The sequence below is a fragment of the Cnephaeus nilssonii genome, assembly GCF_951640355.1.
Source record: "Cnephaeus nilssonii genome assembly, chromosome: 19".
NCBI classification, from domain to species: domain Eukaryota; kingdom Metazoa; phylum Chordata; class Mammalia; order Chiroptera; family Vespertilionidae; genus Cnephaeus; species Cnephaeus nilssonii.
Genome location: NC_137090.1, coordinates 365,229 through 390,395, shown reverse-complemented (window position 1 = coordinate 390,395; position 25,167 = coordinate 365,229). Strand labels below are relative to the sequence as shown.

General features: G+C 51.8%; 1 protein-coding gene across 2 annotated transcripts; it reads left to right on the top strand.

The window, feature by feature from the left end:
• The first annotated feature begins 862 nt into the window (after window positions 1–862).
• FOXK2 (forkhead box K2) lies at window positions 863–24,964 on the top strand. 2 transcript variants are annotated; one of them, XM_079797559.1, is made up of 9 exons: window positions 863–1,278; window positions 11,110–11,304; window positions 12,318–12,465; window positions 12,878–13,024; window positions 17,740–17,933; window positions 18,722–18,897; window positions 20,236–20,532; window positions 20,712–20,921; window positions 23,139–24,964. In XM_079797559.1, the coding sequence occupies exons 1-9, from the start codon at window positions 878–880 to the stop codon at window positions 23,330–23,332; spliced, it is 1,962 nt and encodes a 653-aa protein (XP_079653685.1). In that variant the 5' UTR covers window positions 863–877; the 3' UTR covers window positions 23,333–24,964. The 2 variants fall into 2 exon arrangements, with proteins under 2 accessions (XP_079653685.1, XP_079653684.1); XM_079797558.1 differs by having other exon boundaries at window positions 23,136–24,964.
• The last annotated feature ends 203 nt before the right edge of the window (window positions 24,965–25,167 follow it).

Below are 25,167 nucleotides of genomic sequence, written 5' to 3'. Positions count from 1 at the left end.
TCTGCAGCTCCCACAGCGACACCACCTACCTCGGGAGCATCTGCTGGTACTGCTACCCCCACAGGCACCCCGCTCCACACACTGGCTTCCTTTTGGTCCTCCGGTCCTCCTCCCCCCCACACTGCGGCTGCACACTGGCGGGACGTGGCTGCCTGGTTTGCTCGCTGCTGCATGGAGGGCGCCCGCGGGACCGGCCGTGGGTGCTGCGCTCTGGTCCGGAGCGTGTCCAAGGCGCCCACGCGCATCTGCAGGGTTTCCACTGATTACGGAACATCCAGACCATGACATTCTCGATGTTGGGGCGTCTGCTAGTTACTGTAGCGGCGGTAAAACCTGACAACGTGGAAGCCGTCGGTGTTGGATGGTCTCAGACGGTAACTGCTGGTTCACAGGAGGCAGTGCCCGCAGTTGGAGGCTCTGCAGTGACAGCAGCGGCCACGGGCGCTGCAGCCCATGGGCGGGCGCGTCAGACCCGACGGAGCCGCTGCCCCAGAGCAGGTGCCCCAGCCCAGCCGCCCGCACGACCTTGACCCGGCCCTCGCCCCCGCCCCGCCGACCCCGCGCCGCTCCCCGCTCCCCGCTCCTGGGCCACCCCGCTCCGCCCCAGGTTTTCCGGGCCGCCCAGCCGCCTGCGTCGGGCGTCGCGGCGGGACGTGCAGCGCCGGGTGACGTGCCTCGCCATTGGCCGCCGCCGGTAGCCCCACTGCCGTGCGTCGCCTCCATAGGTGGGCGCGCCCGTCCGTCAGCGGCCCGGCGCCGCACGAGCGCGCCGCGCGTGTCCCGCCCCTCGCCGCCGCTCGTCGCTCGCCGGCCGGCGGCCTCGCTGGGCCTCAGCTCCGTGGCGGCGGCGGCGGAAGGCGCCGGCCCGCGCAGGCCCATGGCGGCGGCCGCGGCGCTCCCGGGCGCGGGCGGGCCTCCCGCGGGCGGCGGGGCCGGCGGCGCGGGCGGCGGGTCCCCGCCGGGCGGCTGGGCCGTGGCGCGCCTCGAGGGCCGCGAGTTCGAGTACCTGATGAAGAAGCGCTCGGTGACCATCGGCCGCAACTCGTCGCAGGGCTCGGTGGACGTGAGCATGGGCCACTCGAGCTTCATCTCCCGGCGCCACCTGGAGATCTTCACGCCCCCGGGCGGCGGCCATGGCGGGGCGGCCCCCGACTCCTCGACGCAGCCCGGGCCCGACGCCGGCGGCGACTTCTACCTGCGCTGCCTCGGCAAGAACGGCGTGTTCGTGGACGGCGTGTTCCAGCGGCGCGGGGCGCCGCCGCTGCAGCTGCCGCGCGTGTGAGTGGGGGCCGGGGCCTGAGGCGCACCCACAAGGAGGACCCCGACCCCTGATCCGCCCATCCTGCCCGCAGCCCCGGCCGCCCTCCTCTGACCCACGACCCGACCCCCACCCGTCACCCCGGCTGGATCCCAACCCAGGATTCGTGCACCCCACTCACCAGGACGCAGACTGCAGCCGCAGCCAGCGACCCCCTCCGCCCCCCAAAAGCTGCAGGCTGCAGGCTTAGGCACCTGTGCACGTGGGTCCGGGGGGGGGGGGTTGGGTTTTTTTGCTCCTCTGTCTGTTGTGGGAGTTTGCATGTATTTTTCATAACCAGCGCGTAGGCAAAACGTTAAACTAGTTGGTGGAACTGCCCAAAACGAAAACCTGTATTTTCTTGCCCGGGGAGGGGTGTCTGTCACTTCTTTCCATTCTGCAGATTTTCGGTAGTGAGTTCTTCCAGGAGCGTGATCTTGGAGCCGCAGGGTCCCCTTTTCGCCAGGCCTGCGTTTGGCAGCCTGAAGATGATGCGTTTTTAAGTCGTTTCCAGAACCTTGAAATTTTGGGGGAAGGGGACACTTTTGACGTGACTTCTTAAAAGTCAGGTGCGTTGTGAGGCCGGAACGGTGTTAGTCCAGGGAGCTGCTGGGAAGGCCGTCCTGCCTCGCCGACCGCCCGGGCCTGTGGTTCCACGAAGTCACCTGCCTGGAAAGTCACTTGCTCTTGGGAAACGCCGTCACTCCTCAGCCGTCACTCCTCACTCCTCAGGTGTCCGGTCTAACGGTGGCGAGGGGAGCCCTTGCCCACAGGCGGAATTTCACTGCTTTCAGCTGTTGGTAGCGGTAGGAGCGCGGCTCTTGGCTTCCGTGGAGTGTGCTGTGCGATGCCGGGCAGCCTGGGACGCAGCCCCGCGTCTTCCCCGGGCCGATGGGAGCATTTCCGCCCAAAGTGCTGCCCAGCACCGAGGCAGGGCCTCCTGGTGTGAGGTGTGCTGTTCGCAATGACTCCATGTCACAACAGAGGATGTTGTGTCTTCACTCTGAGGATGTTGAGATTTTTTTTAAAGAAAATTCTTGTTACCTCTCTGCCCAGAACATTTGTGTCGACATGCGAAACATGGAAGTAGTTTGGCCTTTTGGTGAGGGAGCGAATTCATACTTTCTGAGAGGCAGAGAGAGGACTGAGGAAGCAGTGGGGTGGGGTGGGGTGGGGCGGACCCGGGCCCGGGCCCCTCTGCCCACCAAGGGGGGTGCTCCTTTTTCACAGAAGGGAATTTTGCATTTGCAGCATGAAATAAGTGGTGACTAAGACTTTGCAGCACCTCCCTTTTTGTAAGGCATCATTTTAAAGTTTTTAGTGTAGGGAGGTTGATGGAATAAATTGTGTAAAGAAGACTGGCACTAGCTAAATGCAGACAAACTTTTAAAAATTCTTCTTGAAATTAAACTCAGTTTTATGTTACAAGTTCTTTGAAGTTAAAACATCAAATTGTGTAAGTTTGAAAGCACGGGTAATGTGGAGCAGTTATGCAGAGGTTGGAATATCCTATTGTTTCAAATTCGCCTGCTGAATTGACAGTCACTGTGGAGTTAAAAAGTAGGACAACCCATGGTTGGTCTGTTACTTGAATGACAAGGATTTTATTCCAATTCCAACATTAAGATGAATGTACATTTTGTAGTTAGTATTAAACATTTACATACAGAGTAGAGTACATGAGTAGTTTAGGCTTAAAGTGTGCTTCATCATTTAATTAAAATACCCAATGTACTAATTTGGGGGGGAATAGATAAAGATGAGGATGTGATGCGTATTCTTAAATGGTTTGAGTAAGCAGTGCGTGCGTATGTGTGTGTGTGGAGAGAGGGCGGGATGGCAGAGATGAGAGTATGTACAAGAATGCCAGGGCCTGTAGTTTTCCGGAAAACAAGTGATTTCCACAACGTATGCAGGGCTAAGATAAAAAGAAAAGCATCTTTTTATCCCCAGGACTGTCTGACTTGGCTGGAGGTGCAGGAGTTACTGGGAATGGAGGGGGGGGGGGGGTCCCTGCTGTGAGCTCAGTGGGGAGCCCTGGGTGACCTGGGCAGGGCTTCTGGAAGTGGGCAGGTTGAGGTGGCCTTGTGGGCGTGGCTGGGCTGGAGGCCGCTGGAGACCGTGAAATTCTGGCTGGAGGAGCCCTGGGGGGGCGAGCTGTGGAGCCTGAGGTTTGCCGGGGCTGGTGGGGGATCGGTTTTCACAGCATCGGAGACAGAATGAAGACTGTCCTCTTTGAGGACAGGCTCCGCCTTTGTCTACGGACCTGGTCTGGGGCCTGAGTGAGCAGTAAAGTGTTTTAGCTAGATTGGTTGGACAGGAATGTTGAGTGTGTTGTTACTCTTGTTGCCATGGTAGCAAACAAAGTATAATTTATAAATAATAAGCAATTCTTTAACAATTGTTCATACTTTGAAATGTCGACTGAATTTGACATTTTTTATCAATAAGATCCTACAGTATCTAGTAGCCAACATAAATAGAAGTTGGATTTATTATTGCTCCAAACTATTTAACATGCAGAACTGCCACTGTTTATTTTGAAGGGTGGCCGTGTTCCTAGGCTAAACTAGCTGTCAGTGATCCAGCAGCCCCGCCTTTTCGATGTGGCGAGTTTTAACTTGCAGATCATGCTCGGTGATGTCACACGTGAAGACTTTCTCACTAAGTTAAGTTAGAGATGGCGTCATGTGAGGTGGGATTGGAAAGCGGCCATGGACAGTGGCTTCTGGAGCTTTCCAGGGGAGCTCCAGGCGGAGAACTCAGGAACTCACAGGCTGGGTCTTGCTCAGAAACAGGGATGGGGCAGAACTGAGGTTCCCAGAGAACAGCAGACCAGAAAGAGGGCAGTGATGGGGGCGTGCGGAGAGGAGCTGGTCTTGGGGAAAGGACAGCGCCCTGCAGCGCACATTGATCAGGACGTTTGCGATGAGGAAGGAGGCTGCCTGTGAGGTGGAGATCGAGGAGGGAGTGGGGGTAAGAAGGGTTTGTGGGGTGGGTGTGGTATTGTAAGGAAAGTGGAGATGAGGTTAGGGTAGGAGGCGTGGAGACCCTGTGGATGGCCAGTGTGCAGTGGGTGAGGGAACCACTGAGAGATGAAGCAGAGGCCCAGATGGCCCAGGGAGTGAGTGGACACAGACGAGGTGTGAAGGAGGACAGAGTTCCCAGGAGAGGAAGATAAAATGGGGTGTCTTGTTTGAAGACCCGACAGAGCCAGAGCCACTAGCGGGGCCTTTTCCTTTGTTCATTTACTTAAGTTTTTTACACCCCCCTCCCCCCCCCCCCCCCCCGCTGCTTTTGGCAGCCGTCAGCTTGTTCTCTGCATCAGTGGTGTGTTCTCTTGCCCCAGGGTTGTAGGGTTGGCTGAACCCCTTCACTTTATGACCTGAGACTCTGACTAGCTTGTCAGCAGAGCGGAGAGGGGGGTCCAGGAGGCAGACTCTGGGACCCACGAGTGGGTGATGTGTGGGGCAGATGTACACAGCAGAGGGGCAGAGGAGCTTTGCGCTGTGAAGTCTCAGGGTACAAATTAACTGCTTTTAGTGACCACTATGCATTTTTCTTTAAAAGCTACAGCATGCGTTCATTTGGCGAATGGAGATACATTTTTATCACTAGTTTGTAGACATCGGGGGACACCGTGCAGCTATTTTAGCATAATTGTTACTTGACTAAGTAAAAAACAACAACCACCGGCTCACTTCTTCCCTGAGTGTTTAGTAGTTCTTCCGGGGGTAAAACTTCATTTTAATGTTCACTTAATGAGTAGTGTAACCTTTTGCACTCGGATGTCGAGTGTGACTCGACACAGTTAGCATTAGAATAAAGGAATCGAGAAGAAAAGCAAGCGAGTGCAAAGGGTTAAAACGGTTGAGGTTTTAAATCGTTTGAATTTCTAACACATTTTGAGGAACAAGCCTACGTGGTGGGACTTGTGTGCCCATTCACTGTATCCGGACGTGGTGAGGATGGCTCTGGAGCTGGACTGCCTGCATTCTAGTTCCCTCGTTGCTGACATGGGGATCATAACTGCCTGTCATCATGGGACACAATTAGCACCGTGCCTGTGCCCCTGCTGGACATGTGTTTGTCCATCACAGTGTCCTGGTGTGGAGGGGCCGTGGGATCCAGTGTGACAGACATGTGATGTGGTCAGCGTCAGCTGGTAGCCAGGCCTGGAGAGGTCCATCGGGGGTGCCCCACCCTCTTCAAGGCTCCGTTCCAACCTGTCAGCCTCATCACAAGTATTCCTGTTCCCGGGGAAGAGGAAAGGCGCTCTGCCTTGAGCTCCATCAGGAAAGGTCTGATAGGAGGGACAGTGTTCAGCGCAGCTGTCGACCATAGAGCTTTGCCATTTACAGTGTACTGTTTTTCTTTCTTAAACTGCTTTTTCAATGTGTGAGAACCACATACGCTTTTGAAACCTGGGCCAAGGTTTCTTTCTGGGGCAGTGAGGACCGGAATCTGGGCTCCTCTGCAGGTCTCCAGGCAGGTGAGTTGCTGGGGGGTGCCCAGGAGTGATGGGTCCGGGAGCCCTTTCCGCTGTGAGCCTGTAACTCATCTTCTCACTCAGCTCTCTCCCCTGCTGCTCCTCCAAGGGGGGACCAGGTCCTAGAAGTGGCACAAAGCCAAAACCGTGCCCATTGACTGCTGACTTAGGACCTGGCTGTTCTGTGGACATTCTCACATGCTAGTCGCCTAGAGACCGGCTTCTCGCCAGACATGGCGCTCATTCTTGTTCCCCTGCTGACCTGCAGGGCCCACCTAGAGCCGCAGGTGCAGAAGCTCAGCAGAGCCTCATGTATAGTTGGTGGGCATCTTCCAGAAGGTGAGGCTGTTATAGCAACAGCAGACTTTTCTGTTGTAAAACGCTTTGCTGAGGAGAAAGGTTTTTTTGGAAAATGAAGAATAGTTCCATCACTTCTGCCCCCTTCTCTTTACACCTTGGGATTCCCTAGTGTATGTTGTTGTTCTGCCTGCTAATGTCCCATGAGTCCTTTGGCTCTGTTCACTCTTCTTTTTTTTTTAATATATTTTATTGATTTTTTACAGAGAGGAAGGGAGAGGGATAGAGAGTTAGAAACATCGATGAGAGAGAAACATCGATCAGCTGCCTCTTGCACACCCCCTACTGGGGATGTGCCTGCAACCAAGGTACATGCCCTTGACCGGAATCGAACCTGGGACTCTTGAGTCCGCAGGCCGACGCTCTATCCACTGAGCCAAACCGGTTTCGGCTGTTCACTCTTCTTTTCACTCCTCAGACTTGATAACTTCAAGTTTGTGGTTTTTATTTCTGCTTGCTCAAATATGCTGTTGGGCCCTAACCAGTTTGGCTCAGTGGATAGAGCGTCAGCCTGCGGACTGAAAGGTCCAAGTTCAATTCCGGTCAAGGGCATGTACCTTGGTTGGGGGCACATCCCCAGTAGGAGGTGTGTAGGAGGCGGCTGATCAATGTTTCTCTCTCATCGATGTTTCTAACTCTCTATCCTTCTCCCTTCCTCTCTGTAAAAAAATCAATAAAAATATATTTTAAAAAAATGCTGTTGGATCCCTATGCTGAATTTTTCATTTTAGTTACTCTACTTTCTGTTTCATTCCTTCTTTTAATTTCTCTTTATATTCCTGTCTTGTTCATACATCATTTTCCTGTTTCCTTTAGTTTTTTCTGATTTCCTTTGAGCTGTTTGAACATATTTAACACAGTTGTTCTAAAATCTTTGTCTAGCAAGTCCTGTGTCTCACCTTCTTCAGATTTCTGTTAAATTACTTTGTTCCTTTGACCGAGCCATACTTTCCTGCTTATGTTTTATGATTTTCTTGTTGTTAAAAACTGGACATTGACTTTTATAATGGAATAGCTCTGGAAATCAGATTCTCCTTCCTTCCTAGGGTTTGCTGTTTGTTGTTGGCTGAAGGCCATAGGAGTCCTTTGTACCTGGTGACTTTCCCAGACTTATTGCAAAGACTGTCCTCCTCGACAGTGTGATCCCTGAAGTCCTGTTTCATAGCTTGTGTTCAGCCAGTGTTTTGACAGGTTTCCTTGAATACCAGGAGCTCTTCCATCTCCGAGTCTTTGCAGATCGGGTCTGTGCTCTGGGTCAGGCTGGCACTGCCTAGGGGTCAGCCCAGGGTGTCTGGTGAGGTATCTGTTCAGGTCTTTTGCTCCTTTTTTTTTTTTTTAATTTTAATTTTTAAAAAAATATATTTTTATTGATTTCAGAGAGGGAGAGAGAGATAGTAACATCAGTGATGAGAAAGAATCACTAATTGGCTGCCTCCTGCACACCCCACACTGGGGATTGAGCCCCAACTTGGGCCTGTGCCCTGACCAGCCATGACCTTCTGGTTGATCGGTTGTCGCTCAACCACTGTCTTTTGCTCATTTTAAAAAATATATATATTTTATTGATTTTTCACAGAGAGGAAGGGAGAGGGATAGTCAGAAACATCGATGAGAGAGGAACATCGATCAGCTGCCTCCTGCACACTCCCCACTGGGTATGTGCCCGCAACCAAGGTACATGCCCTTGACCAGAATCGAACTCGGGACCCTTGAGTTCGCAGGCCAATGCTCTATCCACTGAGCCAAACCGGTCAGGGCCTTTTGTTCATTTTTAAATTGAATTGTTTTCTTCTTGACTTTTAAGAATTCTTTTCATATTTTAGGTAACAGACCTTGATCCGGTTGTCTTTTGCAAATATTTTCTCCCAGGCTGGCTTGTCTTCTCATTCCTTTGATGAATGTCTTTAACAAAAAAACAAGGAAGAAACAATAGCTAAGATTTATGAGTGCTTACCTATGTTCCAGACACACTTGTAAGTGCTCTTTCAAGTGTTATCTTATTGTGGTAAAATACACACAACATAGTATTTGCCACCTTGACCATCTTTAAGGTGCACAGCTCAGTGGCTTGAAGCACATTCACATTGCAGTGCAGCCATTCCATCACCGCCACCTGCAGAGCCCGTCTTATAAAACTGGAACTGTCCCCATGAAACCCTAGCCCTCACCCCCACCTCCAGCCCCAGCACCCAGCACCCACCACCCTGCTCCGTGCCGCCACAGGTCAGGCTGCTCTAGGGACCTCGTGGAATCGTGCAGTGTCTGCCCTTCTGTGTCTGGCTTTCTTTACTCAGCTGGTGCCCTCCAGATCCAGCCATTTGTTGCAGGTGTCAGGATTTCCTGGTGAAATGTTATTTAAAAAACAAAACACATTGCAGTTTGGTCATTTATGGAGTGGGATTAAATTTTTGAACATCAGACATGATGGTAAGTGGGATTCTAGTTACCAAGAAGGCAGTAGGTGGAAAGAGCTTCTTTGTGTATAGATGGGACATTTTTCCTTAGGAGGTTTTTGAGGGCCTCCGTGGGGGTGCCAGTTGGGGGTGGCGCTGGGGAAATGGCAGGTGCCACTTGTCTGCTGGAGCCCAGGGCCTGCCTCTCAAGACAGCTTCTCTGGCTGGCTTAGTTGTCTATGTGAATGGTTCTGGGTCCACTCAGAGCTGCCGTTAGAGCCTGGAGCCTGGGAAGGCTGTGGGCAGGAGGGAGTCTGATGGCTTTAAATTTTTATGTGCATTTATTGCCTATTGATGACAACAACAAAAGTACAAATTGAGATTCTACTCTGGACAGTGGCTCAGTGGATTAATCATTTTTTAAGTAAGCCATCTGATTTCCTCTTGAACAAGTCAGAATATTTCTGGAGAAATTCTGAGGGAAAGGCACCAGCAGGCAGTGCATAGACAGGCCCATCTGAAGCCCAGGAGCTGTGGTGTCTCGGGTTTTGAAAGTAGCACAGTGCGTGTGCGCCCAGCACCCTGTCATCCAGTGTGGCAAAACACATGCATATTCTAAGTGGGATAATTAAAGGTTATAATTAGCTCCTTCTCAGTTCAGATCAGAATTGGCTGCCATCCGATTTTAGGTCAGGTTTTTTGGAGCTGTTATGCTTTTTGGAAAATGTGAACAAGGGACTATGGACCTGTGTAGGCACAGAGGCTACCTGAAGGCAAGGCCTTAGCATGGGGACTTGGAGTCAGGTGCTGACAGGCGGCTGGCCCCTGAGCTTGAAGCCTCCTGTCTGCCGTCTGCCCCCACCCCCCCGCCCCCCGACTGCTGTCCTGTGTCGTGTCCATCAGTGTTCCTTTCGGTGGGAGCTGCTGCTCCTCCTCCAGGACCTCGGACTCGCCCTCTCTTCGTCCATCCTTGTCCATCTTTGTCCACACTGCTTCTCTGAATACTGTCACTGATCTGAATTGGTTCTGCTCTGTCCACTGAGGCTGTGGAGGACTGACCTCTGAGGGAAGTCAGGGGCAGGCCTGATGGCAGGGAGGCCCCAACCCTGCTGAGAGATGTCTCCTGCCCCAACTAAGAGTTGGGAAGTATCACCTTGACGATGTGTCCCGGAGTATGGGGGACCATGTGCTGGACCCTCCCTTGGTGAGCATCCAAGTAGGACAAGGTGGTGGGCAGAGCAGCTGAACACCATCACTGGTCGTTTGGTTGTTTAAAAATATAACCCGAATCAGGTGCTTGTAACTGGGTGTGAAATGCAGGCTCTGAGACCATGAATCTGTGGAGCTATTTTTAACTTTTATTCTTTGAAGGCTTTTGGCTTGCTTTTTTTTTTTTTAATATACTTGAGTCATGGCAAAGAAGCTATATTAAAGGTGAACCAGAGTGTTGAATTGTAAACCTTTCCCCCCAAAATTTAATATGTCTGACTTTTGTTTGCTCAGTGAAAAAGCTGGTAGTTTTTAAAGTAAAAGGAGTGATTTTTCTTATATAAGAAACAGTCACAAAATTGTCTGTTTTTGCTTAGTGACCCAATTATTCTTGTATGTTTATCTTGAAAGGAATAATGGATAGTAAGGGTACTAAAGTCTGCTTTAAATCTTCTGACCTAAAATGTATTTGTGCATTTATTTACTTATTTATTTTTAGATAATTTTTTTTATAGATTTCAGAGAGGAAGGAAGAGGGAGAGAGAAACATCAATGATTTTTTTTAATTTTTTAATTTCTTTATTGATCAAGGTGTCACATATCTGTCCTCATCCCCCCATTCCCATCCCCCACCCCTCCCCACGGATGCCCCCACCCCCCTGTTGTCCCCAACCATTGGTTAGGCTTGTATGCATGCACACAAGTCCTTTGGTTGATCTCTCCCCCCTACCCCCACCCTCCCCCACCCTCCCTCTGAGGCCCGACAGTCCGATCGATGCCTCCTTGGAGAAACATCAATGATGAGAGAGAATCATTGATCGGCTGCCTCTTGCATGTCCCACACTGGGGATCAAGCCCACAACCCAGGCATGTGCCCTGACTGGGAATCAAACTGTGACTTCCTGATTCATAGGCTGATGCTCAACAACTGAGCCATGCCAGCTGGGCAATTTTGTGCATTTATTTTAAAAGGAGTAATGCCTAGGTTTTGGGTTTGATCCCAGGTCTGGGCGCAATGTTTCTCTCTCCCCCTTTCCCTCTAAAATGAATAAACATTTGTTCGGGTGAGGATTTAAAAAAAAATAATGCAGATTGAGTGGTATTTGAGTCTTTTTTGAGTCTCCTTTTCTTTTTTTCCTATTTGGCTGGTCTGAAGTTTTTGTTTACTGGTGTTTTAAAGTCATAAATGCCTGGTTTGTGGTTTCGTTCATTCAGCTGCTCATAACGTGAGGTGGGCTTCTCAGGGGCTCCTTCCCAGCAGACAAGTCTCATGAGCATTTGGTGCAGGTGGGCTCTGTGTCCTGCTGGGGTGGGCACTCCGTACCCTAGTCCAGCCACAGGCACTGACGCTCGCTCTTTTTCAGGTGCACGTTCAGGTTCCCGAGCACAAACATCAAGATCACGTTCACTGCGCTGTCCAGCGAGAAGAGGGAGAAGCAGGAGGCACCCGAGTCTCCTGTGAAGCCCGTGCAGGCCCACATCTCGCCCCTGACCATCAACATTCCAGACTCCATGGCCCACCTCATCAGCCCCCTGCCCTCCCCTACGGGAACCATCAGGTACACAGGCCTGCTCGGGGATGGCCATGTACGGTCCGTGTCCACATCTCTGTCCTCTCCTCTTGCCTTGGTCCTTTCCAGCGCCATGGTGAGTCACGGGTGAGCAGGAGCACGCAGGGACCCTGTGCCCTTCCTTCCCAGGGCTGGCAGCCATGGAAGGAGACGCTGAGGACACTGTCTGCTCTCAGCTCCCAATGTTACGAAACACGCTTCCCAGATGGTCCTAGTTTTTGCTTACGGTTCTTTTACTTGTCACATTGGTCTAAAGTCTGAGATTTTCATTTGCAGTTTGAGGCTTTTCAGTTTGCTACAATTTTATGTAAATTCTGAAGACTTGTACTTTGGATTGATGAGTTGGATCCCAGTGAAGTGACAAACTGTGTTCATCATGATTTCCCAAGAGAGACTGGGCTCTTCAGGAAGCGGAGGACGGTGCCTTTGGGGTACACTGTCCCCAGTGGAACCTGAAGCCCCCAGTACAAGGTGTTCAGGTTGTGCCTTGCTCACAGAGGACAGTAGCTGAACACCAGGTCAAAAACAGCCACGTGACCCTGCAGGTCGCTGCCCTCCCCTTCCCAACTCGCCCTGACCGTCTTGGGTGGCTGCAGGCATGTCCTTCCAGCCTGTCCTCAGCTCCCTGGTGGGGGCGGGGGGCGCGAGCTTGTGCTATGTCCCTCCCCCAGGTTGGAGCCCTGGAGCCATACATAATGTGTGGCTCTGTCTTTGGTCAGTTCCAAAACCATCCTGAGCTTCTCTTCCTCACTGGTGAAGCGGGGCCACCCCGTCCTGTGAGGGTTTGTTTTATGATCATGTGATATGACACATGTGGAATAAATCCCCACGTTTCTTGGGGTGATCTTCAGTTTCCCAGAGAATGAATGAGTTATTTTCCATGGGAAATGCTGACATTCTCTTACTTTCACAGTTTGTTTTCCCTGAAATCAGAACCAGTTATGGAAGCACGGTGTGAGGGTCACTCTGGTAGGCTGACGCGATGTCTTTCTCATCCACAGTGCTGCCAACTCCTGCCCGTCCAGCCCCCGGGGAGCAGGGTCCTCAGGGTACAAAATGGGCCGCGTGATCCCATCTGACCTCCATCTAATGGCTGACAGCTCACAGCCAGAAAACGAAAAGGAAGCTTCGGGTGGAGACAGCCCAAAGGTAAATGTTTCATCATCTTGAAATAGAACCCGGGGCCATCGTGTAGCTAGCGCCCTTGCTGTGTGGCCTGCGTGTCTAGTAGCCTCCCGACCAGGCCTTGGGGAAGCACGTGGTCTGTCAGTGATGTGCACGTCGGAGTGGACGTGGCTGGCTCTGGGCTCACTGGTCACTGCTTAGCCTGGTCTCGGTAGTGGGGTCTGCTGAGAGCTGAACACATGGGGGTACAGGAGAACCCTTCATCCTTGTGGGGTGCGTCCATTGTGTCCCAGTGCGTGTGTTCACACGTCTGAACACACGTGTTTGCACACGAACACACACATACTAAAACCACCAAGAATCCTAAATTTTAGTACATTTAGTAAAAGGTCTTGATAACTTCATTACTATGTGTGTTTTTTTCACTTGAATACAGGATGATTCAAAGCCACCTTATTCCTATGCACAATTAATTGTACAAGCAATTACAATGGCTCCTGATAAACAGCTCACCCTCAATGGAATTTACACGCACATCACTAAAAACTACCCATACTACCGGACTGCGGACAAGGGCTGGCAGGTAAATCCATTCCAGTTTGTTACGAAGTGTTCCACCCAGTGCCTTCTCGGGGCTGTTGACAGCTGAGAGGGAAGCTCAGCCATGGTGGTTTGACCGGGCCCAGGGGGAGAAGGTGCTGAGTGAGGGGGTGGCGTTCCCTCTTGGAGAGGCTGCTGTTGCCATGCCTTTTCTGACCCTTGGTGCCGAGTGGAAGGAATAGTGGTTCTTGGAAACCTCTCAGCCTACCCTTTGCACTGTCGCGATCCCCACGGGGCGGGGGAGGCGGGGGGGTGTTGCTGGTTGACTTTGATTAGGGCCGTCACGTCATGTCTGAAATGGAGGAGTGAGTCCAGCATTGTTCTGTCTCCCTTATGCATTCCGTCTGCTGAGGTACCCCACTTTTAGAAGTTTGCCTAGAGACAGTTTTCAAACTATTTTACTGAGGAACCCTTCTTCAAAGATATCTTCCTGGTTGGCCAGGACATAAAACATGGATGCCCCATGGCCTACTAAAGTGGGGAGCCCACCTGCCTGTCCACCTGCACTTCAACCCATTCCTGGGGTGTCTGGAACCAGTGTCCTCAGAGGACACTTTGAAATCAGTGCATAATATTTGCATGGTTTAGCTTTTTAATTTAGTTTCATTTTTAAACCTTTACATTGTGTAGGTTTTTTCTGTGTGTCTGTTGTGTATTTACTGGGTATGTATATACAGTAGGATCTCTGTAATTCAGACAGTATAGAAAAGGGTAAATTTGAAGTCTAGAATGTTAAAGCATAATGAGAGAGAGAAGAAATGCACATTTATAACTTTTAAATTCATGAAGTAACCAGGAATGGCTAGAGTTCTTTGAGGCTTAATGAGTAAATGATCTTGTGACAAATGTGTCTGTTGAACCATAACCAAATGATGTAGGCAAGGGCGGAGGGTGGGGTGGCGGGGGGCATTTTCTGTTTAGTGGGAGGTAAGAACTGATTTCTTCCGCCTGCAGAGGGACATGTGTGAGTAAAGCAGGCTTTCGGGCAAACCGAGTGCTTCCTGTCTAAGGGTCCTAGTCAGGCAAGGTCTTTAGTGGTGGGTCCCAGCCTCCCTCCTGGCCAAGGTGCTCACAGTGGGCGGCCTTCCTGGTGGCAGTGAGAGGCTGACAGGGGAGTCTCCCTGTCAGCGACCTGGCAGGTCTCTTCGCAGTTGCCTGATGAAACCTTGCAGAACTTGCCGGACTGTAGCTGGACGGTGAGGCTGGGCTTCGGAGGGAGCGGAGCCGACAGAAGCAGGACCACGTCTGGCTGCCGTTGGAGCTCAGCTCCCTGTGTGCGGGATTCTGATGCTGTGAAAAGCCAGTCAGCTGGGCTTGATGGGAGTGAGAGTTTCTGGCCAGAATTAAGGACCCATTTCCCTTACGGTCGTATTTCCCTGTGTTTCCAAACATCATCCATTTGAATGAGAGCTGCTTCTGAGCATCAAAAGGTTTTCTCGATAAAGGGCGCCGAGGGACCAGGGCCATGGCCATGGCGAGGGGGGTGGATGCCCTGTTGCCCGGTTGCTGCTGTCTCTGGGGAGTGACTTGTCAGACCCCCTCTCTGTTGAACTATGTCATTAACGCTTGTTTTTATCGAAATGTCTTCTTTTCTGTCCAGATGAAGGTCGCAAGGGCGACTGTGCCTCTTGCCTGTGTAAGGCTGCTCCGGGACATTTCACACCTGCCTCCAGCTGCTTTAGCGGGAAGGGGTTCCTGCTGCAGCCCCCTCTTTGCCTTAAGGACACACCCTCTCCGTACTCTTCCCACAGCGCCATGGTCCTAGCTGTGCCCTGGCTGCCTGTGCCCTCTCACTGTCAGGAGAGCCTCTGAGCTGCTCTTCCCATCGTCTGCCCGTGTGAGAACTCCTCCCCATGTCGTTCCTCCTCCTCAACCAAAGTCCTTTCCATTTTGCAACCTGTTTTAGAAAAGAGTGGGATCCTTCTTCTTTATAAAATGTGGATGTCCAGGTTGCGTCCTGGCCGGGGCGGGTGGTGGAGTGCGGTGTGTGTCTGGCTGGGCGTCGGTTCCTGAGGTGCTGACACTGCCCACCACCCGTTGTGAGCACTTAGTGGGCGTCCACAGCTGCCTTTCAGGCTGACTTGATTTCTAGCTTTGTGCATCCATGGCAGGACTTCTTCGTTAATCCAGAGGAAATTCTAGGACAAAACAAGATGACCTAGGAACCTGTCTGGAGAGATGGCATGCTTCTTCCCTTTGGTTGTGTATTTGTGCCAAAATGTTTTCTTATGATTTATAACTTCCCAGCCCAAAGTCGAGGTGTTTGTTGTGACCATGAAGAGTCTGAGAATTCTGCGGCCCTCGGCTTCTGGAAGGACCAGAGCTGGTTTCTGCCCGTCGAGGGCGAGCTCTGTGCTCGCCCACCCTGCACATGCCCTTCCTCTGGAAGGCGCTGGGTGTGTTCCCTGTTCCTAAGTCGCTTTACAGGCACTTTGTGTGCAAAGCGCACACGTGAGTGCTCAGTGCTGAGTGTCGGTCACTAGACAGACACACGGCCCTTGAGAAACGGAGTCTGCGTGGAAGGACCTCGGAGGACAGTGCAGAGCGAGTCTGGGTGACCGCGTGCCTCTCCTCCTGGTCAGCTGAGGGCAGGAGGTTCCGGGTTCCCGGCAGCAGCCACAGTTGGGGTTTGGGAGAGACGGTGCTCAGTGTTAGACCCTTTTCCTCAGTTTAGTTTTAAAGAATAGTAACTCCCTTTTCTGTGACCACCGTATCAACTTGTGCATCACTGGAGTCTGAACCAGTGTGGTTTAATGTTGTAGCTTGGTTTGATCAAATTACAAAGGCTTTGCCCTGGCCGGGTAGCTCAGGTGGTTAGAGTATTGTCCCACTACGCCAAGGTTGTGGGTGTGGTCCCTACGGGGCACATGCACGAGTCAACCAATGAATGTAGTCAACCAATGTCAGGGCAGAGGTGCCACCTCTCCAGGCCAACAAGTCGATGTTTCTCTCTCTCTCCCTCCCTTCTTTCTCTTAAAAAAATCACAAAAGCCTTATTAAATTAATTTAGAAACATAGTTAGTTCATCCTGTTGTGTCTACATTAAATGCCTCCTATTACTTTGTCACATTTTCTAAAGTGTTATTGGCTGGGAAATCACAGGTGACCCTGGGGCTTCCTTTTCCCCTGAGATGTCTTTAGGGTGGAGAGGGGGTTAGACCCCACTCTGTGGTGCAGACTGGGCCCTTGTACATTTCAGAACAGAACACAGCCACTCCCTGGTCTAGGAACCTGCTTGGCAGGTGCTTCGCCAGCAGGGGGTGAATCCGCAGCGTGGTCTTGCCTTTTCTCTGTGGGTCTCCAGGGTCCCCCTGTGCTCGTGTCCCTCCGCTCCCAGCAGCTGCACACTGGCCACCCCACCTCGGTCCATGCAGTGACGGTCAGACATGGTCCTGCACTGAGACTTGGCGGCCAGGTTCCCAGAACCGCTGGAGGAACTCGACCCCAGGCAGCAGCTACAGGGTTGCCTTGCTCACAGTGTCACCGCCGGGCTATGCTTTCTCAGCTGGCAGCCTCGGCATATGTCTTGTCCTCCAAACTCTAAAAGGCCTGCGGAGAGCTGGAGGACTGTCTTGTCTTTGAGGGGGCAGATTTGGTTTTCTGCAGGACTTGATTGAAAGGTTTTGGTTGGTTATCAGCTAAAGCCTATGATAAAACAGTCTAGCAAGTATCTGTGGTTATTAAAATATTATAAATCTCATATACATTTGTTTATAGAAATTTCATAACTCACATCACCCAGCTGGCTCCTTCATGTTGCCTGTGTAGTAACTGATGCCGTGGCCTTCAGTCTCCACCACGGCCTGTGGCTGGTACCCTTGAGCGGGCACTTGGACTGTGTGCGGAAGTATTTGCCATGTCTTGATTACTGAGCCCTCTCTGGTGATTCAGAAGTTGAGGCCATGGCTGCATTTCTAGCAGAAGGTTAATTGGGGAATTTAGAAGTGATGTTTGGATAGCCCAAACTTTTACTTTATTACCATTTAGGAACTTGGGTAGTGTGTTCATTATAAATGTCAACATTGATGTACATGCATGAAACGAGCTGAGTGCAGGGCACTCGGCCAGCTCAGGGCCAGGTGTTCCTCAGGGTGCAGTGGAGTTTGCCCACAGTCGTCTATCTCACCCAGGAGGCGAGCTCTCTGCCGGCCTCACGCAGTCACTGTGAGGCTCAGGGAGAAGCCGCACGGAGACGTGTCACTGATACTTCTCAGCCTTGGGCTCGTTTTTCTCCTGTGCTGCTTGGCCAATACTTGGTACTGGATTAACTCGTTGTAAACGGCTACGACAGCTTCTGAAAGAGACTTCTGTGCTTAAAGAAATGTATTAAAGGACTGGCTTATCGGGGCTCAGTTGTCACTAAGTAGGGTGAGGGTGGCAGGAAAGGTCAAACGGCCATAGTGATGTCCTTGGTTTCCCACCTGGAAAAAAGGTGGAAGCTGACATTTTCCCGTTGGATTTAGCTCTTTCCTTTCCTCGTGGAGTAGCTCCTGGCCCTCCTGCTGAGGGCCCCCCAGCCTCCCCTGTCTGCTCACTCGGGAGGGACCGTGCCCCCAGCACATGCTGCTTTCAGACTTCCCTGCCTCTGCAGGAGCCTGGCACCAAGGGTTCTGCTGTGCAGGGCACTGAAATGAAGCACATTTTTATTTCTCAGCAAAGAAATATATGAATTCTATGTATTTTTTTTATGTTTCATAGAATTCAATTCGCCACAATCTCTCTCTGAATCGTTATTTCATCAAAGTACCACGTTCCCAGGAAGAACCAGGCAAAGGCTCATTCTGGAGGATAGATCCTGCTTCTGAAAGCAAATTAATAGAGCAGGCTTTTAGGAAAAGACGGCCTAGGGGCGTGCCTTGCTTTAGAACCCCTCTGGGACCGCTCTCGTCTAGGTAAGGAAAAAAGACAAACAAAAGACCTCACTTAATGGTCAGTAATTCACCTTCGATGTATTGGTAAATTTTCCTTTGGAAAATGAAAGAAGTACCAAATGCATTATGATTAAATGTTGGGATGGGGATTTGGAAAAACAAAACGTGTTGGATGCTCTATTTTTGTTTCCAGTGGTCGGAAACAATTCAGATTGTTTGTAAAGTTTTATTTAAACTCGTTGCCATGTAGCAGTTGCTGCTTCATTGAACTCATTGCGTATTGTAATATGATGAGGCACAATGTATCATTTCAGATTGACCAATCCTGTGTTTTCCGTTCCCTTGGCCTGTGGAAGCTCTTTAAAGCTATCTTGTAGCTGCTTAAACTGGATCAAATTATACAATATTAATTGCCTGAGTTTAAAATGACACATTTTTAACTTCATTAACAGATACTGTTTTTAAACAAAAAAGAAATGACAATCACAAGTCTGAAGCTCCCCCAGCTTGCACACTGCCTGCTGCCTGGCCAGTGGGCACTGCTTACACAGCGCGGCAGTCCACCTCCGTGGCTGTGGCCTGCGCTGGGCATGGGCAGCAGCGCCCAGTACACAGTGACCCTGGCACAGACAAGCGAGTCTTTGCTGAGTGTCCATCTCAGTCACAAGCGTTCACAGAGAAAGTAAGATTATGGGAATAATTGGCAGAAGACCAGTGACACCCCTTTTTGCAAAATACACTTGTTCAAAAACAAGGCAGCGCAGGCATGCTTGACCTTTAAGAACCCCTGTCTTCTCTTTGGCATACAGAAGTGCCCCCGCCTCTCCTAATCACGCTGGAGTGCTGTCTGCTCACTCCAGTGGTGCCCAGACCCCCGAGAGCCTGTCGAGGGAAGGTTCGCCGGCCCCCCTGGAGCCTGAGCCTGGCGCCTCACAGCCCAAGCTGGCTGTCATCCAGGAGGCACGGTTTGCCCAGAGTGCACCAGGTGAGGCGTGCAGAGGGCAGGCGGGGGGAGGGCAGCGGCTCGTTGAAGGAAGTGGAAGAGGCTTGGTTCCCTGGTACCTGACACTGCACAGCACCTGAGCGTTGTCTTACAGGCTCTGAGCATTCCTGCAGGTGACCCTGTGTAGATGTCCGAAGTAATTTTGAATTAAGCTGTTTCTTAGTTAGTTGCTTCATTATTTATTTATTTATTTATTTTTAAATATTTTTATTGATTTCAGAGAGGAAGGAAGAGGGAGAGAGAGATAGAAACATCAATGATGAGCCGAAGCCGGTTTGGCTCAGTGGATAGAGCATCAGCCTGCGGACTCAAGGGTCCCAGGTTCGATTCCGGTCAAGGGCATATACCTTGGTTGCGGGCACATCCCCAATAGGGGGTGTGCAAGAGGCAGCTGATCGGTGTTTCTCTCTCATCGATGTTTCTGACTCTCTATCTCTCTCTCTTCCTCTCTGTAAAAAATCAATAAACTATATATATAAAAAAAAGAAACATCAATGATGAGAGAGAATCATGGATCAGCTGCCTCCTACATGACTCCTACTGGGGATCGAGCCCACAACCCAGGCATGTGCCCTTGGCCGGAATCGAACCTGGGACCCTTCAGTCCGCAGGCCGACGCTCTATCCACTGAGCCAAACCAGCCAGGGCAGTTGCTTCATTATAACACATTAGACATTGATTGACTAGCAGCTAAAAAGAGTCCATTTGATGATTGGTGAGCATTTTGCAGTTTACTTATAAAGTCATAGTGCAGAATAAAAACATGTGCCCTGGGGTTTAAAAAACAAACACAGAAGTGTAGAAGTGTGTCCAAATTACTAATTTTCTGGTTCCTAGTTGGTTGGCGAGTGTGCGCTTTGCTGTATTGGAATTCCTGGCCCCCGACCAGCCTGGTCCTGTCATCTGTGTCTGCCTTGATTCAGCCTAAACCAGAGAGAGCAGAGACTGGTGGCAGGCTCATTGCGGCCTCGTGTCCCGACCTCTCGTTCCCTGGCTCGGTTGTGAGAGGAAGGCTGAGCCTGGGGAGCACGGCCCTCAGTCGGGCCTCCATGGGCAGCCTCCTCCCATATCCTGTGTCCAGATTGTTTTTGTGAGAAAAGAACTGTAGGAAGAGCTGTTGTAAGAATGTGGATAGAGCAGATGTTGCGCTGCTGGCATTTAGGTCTATGAATGAAACGTCCCTCATCGTGAGTGACGTGACTGTCACAGGTGGACAGGGCCTGCCCTGTTCTGTCAGGTAGCCCGTGTGTGGTCAGGTTTGGGGAAACGGGTGGGAGGGACACAGGACACAAGCCTCACTCCTGCTCCGTCATCCCGCAGGCTCCCCGCTGTCTAGTCAGCCCGTGTTAATCGCTGTGCAGCGGCAGCTGCCCCCGACCATCAAGCCCGTCACCTACACTGTCGCTGCCCCTGTGACCACCTCGACCTCCCAGCAGCCTGTTGTGCAGACGGTTCACGTTGTCCACCAGATCCCAGCCGTGTCCGTCACCAGCGTGGCCAGCCTGGCCCCAGCGAACACGTACACTGTCGCCGGGCAGGCTGTGGTGGCACAGACGGCCGTGCTGGCCCCTCCTAAAGTGGAGCCGCAGGAGAACGGAGACCACCGGGAAGTGAAAGGTGAGCCTCGAGGCCATTGCTGAGGCAGCTGTCCCCGCTCCAGAAGCCAGCAGCCCTGTCCGGCCCAGCCCGTTCCCCATGCTCCTCACGGGTGTGTGAGAGCAGGCCTGCTAGCCACAGGGCTTTCCTGTCAGCGCCCTGCAGTACAGTCGGTGTCATTTCTGCTCTTTTTATTTCAGTGAAAGTGGAACCTATTCCTGCGCTGAGCCAGGCCACCCTGGGCACTGCCAGTCGGGTCATCCAGACGGCACAGACCACCCCTGTCCAGACAGTCACCATCGTGCCGCAGCCACCTCTAGGTCAGCACCAGCTTCCAATAAAAACTGTAACGCAAAACGGGACTCACGTGGTGCCAATCCCCGCAGCTGTGCACGGCCAGGTGAACAACGGTAAGCAGCAGGGACCCTTCCCCTCCTTTCTGAAGGGCACGCTCAGAGTGTCCGTCCTGTTAGTCAGTGTGACTGTTAGAGCCCCAACCCCGCAGACACCGGGAGTGCTCGTAGGAGTGGCTCTCAGGATCCCCGTGGAGGGGCTGAGGGGAGGAGCGACTGGAAAAGCCTAGAGAAAAGTACTCCCCCTTTTGCGTGCGGACTTGGCTGTGGCCTAGAAGCAGCCTGAGGCTTGGATGGTGGAACCTCACTTGGGAGGTGTCCCTGGGGGTGTCCTCGCTGACCTGTGCCGGGCAGTGCACCCCTGAGGAGGGTTGGGCGTGGTCGCGAGGACGGCTTTGCTGAAGACTGTGCGTGTGGCTGTCCACCCGTGTCCTGATTGGATGCATGGAGAAGACAGACAAACAGGGAGGTTGGCTCTGAGCTAAGAGACAGAGGTGTCTTGGTATTTTCGTCAGGGGAATTGTTTTTTTTTTCATTTCCCTTTTAAATTGTTCATTGCTACTGTGTAGAAATACAGTGGGTTTTGTTTTGATCTTATCCCATAAGCTGCTGCGTTCATTTTCTCGTGTGAATTTGTTGGATTTTCTATGTAAGACACGTCCTCTGCCAGTGGAGACAGCCTCGCTTCCTCTTCCTGTGTCCTGGCCGGCCCGGCCCTGCAGGGCGGGGAGCGCAGAGGGGCCCTCCTCTTCCTCACCCCGGGGAGCATCAGCTTTCACCCTGCGGCCAATGCTGGCTGTAGGGCTGTCCTGATCAGACTTGAGTTCATGCTGAGAAATTTCCCTTCTGCTGCTGGTTTGCCGCGTAGTTTGTCGTGACAGGGTGCTGCGTCCCAGCCAGTGCTTTTCTGTATGAGGAGGGTCCCGTGGGTTCTTCGCTTTGTTCCTTGTGTTCCTGGCATAAACCCACGTGGGCATGGTGAGGAGCCTTTGACAGGGTGTTGACTTGGGTTTGCCAAAGCTCGGTGGAGGGTATTTGTATCCGTATTCGTCAGGGATGTTGGTTGGTAGTTTTCTCAGTGTTTCTGGCAGCTTGTGGGGCTGCTCGCACTGCTCCCCAGAAACCCAGCTGCTGCTGGCCGTCCTTCCGCCGCTTTCCCCACTGGACGGGGTTCTCAGGCCTCTTTGGTGCTCGTCCTTCTCTGTGGGTGAGACGCCCGTCAGGTCCTCTGCTGCCGGGCCCCACGCCCTCGGATAGAAGGGCAAGGACCCCCAGTGGATGCTGCTGCCCGGGGTCACGTGTGCCAGGCGTGCACGGCTGCCATCGCTGGCTCTCAGCCCAGTCCTCCTCTCCCTTAGAGGCAGTGGCGCTTTCTTAATGGGGAGCCACCCTCTATTCACCGCCTGGAGTTTGCCGGGGGGCACAGAGCCTGGGGCAGGTGGAGACCCTTGTGCCCAGCAGGGACAGCCCATGTTGGCCTACGAGGAGGAAGGGTCCCCTGGTTGAGGTGGAAGCCAGGGAGAAGCTGGGAGCCTGAGCCCCGTGCCCTGCTCCCTCCTCCTGTGTGGAGAGGTCGGAGCATTCGGCATGGAGGGGTCAGGGGCTCCTTGGCCACAACAGCAAAGCCATCTACTGTTGGGCCCACCTTTGCCTCACCCTGAGCCTCAGCCTCCAGGCTCTGTCAGGATGGCACACTTTCCGAAGTGACAAACACGATGCCCGCTGTTCCTAAGAACACCCATAGTCAGCCCTGGCCAGTGCATGGAAAGGTTACCTGTTCAGTTCCCCAACAGGGCACATACCCAAGTTGTGGGTTCGATCCCTGGCTGGGGTATGTAAACATTGATCAAGGCAACAGATCCGTGTTTCTCTCCCTCTCCCTTCCTCTCTCACTAAAAAATCAATTTAAAATATATATATGTATATTTTAAAGTATCTTAAGAGGCTGGCTGGTGTGGCTCGGTGGTTGAGTGTCGACCCAGGAGCCAGGAGGTCACTGTTCATTTCCTGGTCAGGGCACATGCCTGGGTTGTGGGATCCCCAGTGTGGGACGTGCAGGAGGCAGCTGATCCATGATTCTCTCTCATCGATGTTTCTCTCTCTGAAATCAATAAAGAATATGTTTTAAAAATGTATCTTAAGAAAAGTAACCCACACTCATACAGTTTATTTGCCCAGGCTCCTGTCCCCTGGGCCATCCAGGGTTGTGCAGGTCACAGAGAGAAGCTGACATAGGCAGAGCCTGGGGTCTGACTCACTGTCTCTCTGCAGCAGCGGCGAGTCCTCTGCACATGCTGGCGACACACGCCTCAGCATCGGCCTCCCTGCCCACCAAGCGCCAGAACGGAGACCAATCAGAGCAGCCGGAGCTGAAGCGGGTCAAGACTGAAGAAGGCGAGAGCATCGTCATCGCCCTGAGTGTGGACACGCCTCCAGCGGCCACGAGGGAGAAGGGCATCCAGAACTAGCGGCCGGAGAGCTTTTCTAACTTTACTGTCAACTCTGGTGCCAAAAGGAGACACTGCCCATCTCGATGCTCGGAGCGCCTCCTCTCAGTGGGCAGAGGGCCTGCGGTTGGACTTCATGTCAGCACTGAACACACAAGACCCAGGTGGCCTTACAACTCCTTCAAGACAGAAGTCACACCTGAACTTTGAAACCACACACGGAAGCCTGGTGCCGGCAGTGTCTCCGCCCAGCGCTCATCTTTTAACCCCGAGCAGACTCGGTCCTTCCGAGTGAGGATGAGGATGAGGATGAGGCCCGATGCCAGCGCATCGGCCGGACAGGCCCACCTCTGGAGGCCAGCGCAGAAGCCTCACCTGCTCAGAGGACGCCCGGGGCTGGCAGGGGAGACAGTATTTTGTTCACACGTGGAACTAGAATATTTGGGGTGTACTTTCTTTCTTTACAAAAGAATGGGTCTTTGGCATTTCAGATCACTCCATTCTACTTGGAAACTTTGGAATCACAGGACCTTTAGTGTGGGTTTCATTTGGAGAAAAGAAACAACGTGGTTCTGTTTATTTTCGTTGTTTGCTGTCCGCCTGTGGGAGGACTGACTTTGTCCGTTAAAGATCAGGAGGAGCTACGAGATGACAACTGCCCGTTTTCCGTCAGAGCAGCTGTGGATGCGTTTACTCCTCCAGTTCAGGGTGAGGGACGGACAGGACGCGGCCGGCTGCATGGATGAACTGCTGGACTGCGGGCTGCACTTAACTGTTTCTCTTTCTTGCTACTTTTTGTTGTTTCTTTGTGTTGACTTGGTCCCTGGCATAATTTTCCACTCTAAGTAAAACAAGTCTCCTAAGTATTGTGTGTTTAAAACAACAGAACTATTCCTACTTATTGGGGTGGGGGGTGGGGTGGTAATTTAGTCCTTTGTCACACGCCCTCTCAAATGTCACCGCTCTCTTGGTGGCTTGTCCGCTATTTTAGGTGCCGTCACCGGGTCAGCACCGTCTGACCAGCTGTCTCCCAGCTCTGCCCCACGCACCCAGAGCAGCTGCTGGGCTGAGCAGAAATTCTGTGTTAATACAAGGGCCTGAGAAGCAAGCGCCCTGCGGTGAAGCATGGGAAACATCTAGGTCGTTTTCTGATTTGTGATAGGAAATTCCATCTCCCTTCGAAACGGAATCCACCAAGGCTGACTTCTCTCCTACAGAAAACAGCAGCAAGAGGACAGGAGGCACAGGTGAGGGAATGGAAAGTAGGAGGCACCCAGGCCTTGGCTCAGGCTCCTCCAGAAGGAAACCACTCACCTTTGCAGAGTGTTCTCGGGATCAGGGCTGAGCAGCCGGGCAACTAGAAAGAGGGCTTTGGCCTTATTGTGAATTTTTAAATGTCATCATCATAACGTTATTTATTTAAATGTAGTTATTTTGGTATTTAATTTTTTTTTTAAGAGAGGAAAAAAAACCCTGTATTTTCCTGATGGAATGAAATGGCTCAGAATGGTATATTTAGGCAATTTTAAAACATTTATTATTTACCTAAAGACCAAATATGATAAATCTGTTCTAAGTATTGTGTGTCAATCCAAAGTATGGAGCTGTCACAATGTTACTGCAGATCATGCATATTAAAAATTATGAAATTACTGCAAATAGCTTGATTTATAACTCAGCCATTTAAACAATAAAATGGAACCATCCAGTGAGTGAGACCACGTGTGTGACGGTGGCAGAATCTCACTCGCAGATCCAAGCACGGGAGGGCACCTCAGGGCGCAGCCTGCATCTCCAGGCACGTTACCAACCCGGGAATGTGTATGTTTACTTGCCTGTTCAGGAGGTTGGCAAAA

Coding starts and splice junctions, on each gene's coding strand:
- FOXK2 (XM_079797558.1), top strand. CDS start 878: ATGGCGGCGGCCGCGGCGCTCCCGGGCGCGGGCGGGCCTCCCGCGGGC. Junction 20,533..20,711: donor AGACCACCGGGAAGTGAAAG/GTGAGCCTCGAG, acceptor TTTTTATTTCAG/TGAAAGTGGAACCTATTCCT. Junction 20,922..23,135: donor GCACGGCCAGGTGAACAACG/GTAAGCAGCAGG, acceptor GTCTCTCTGCAG/CAGCGGCGAGTCCTCTGCAC.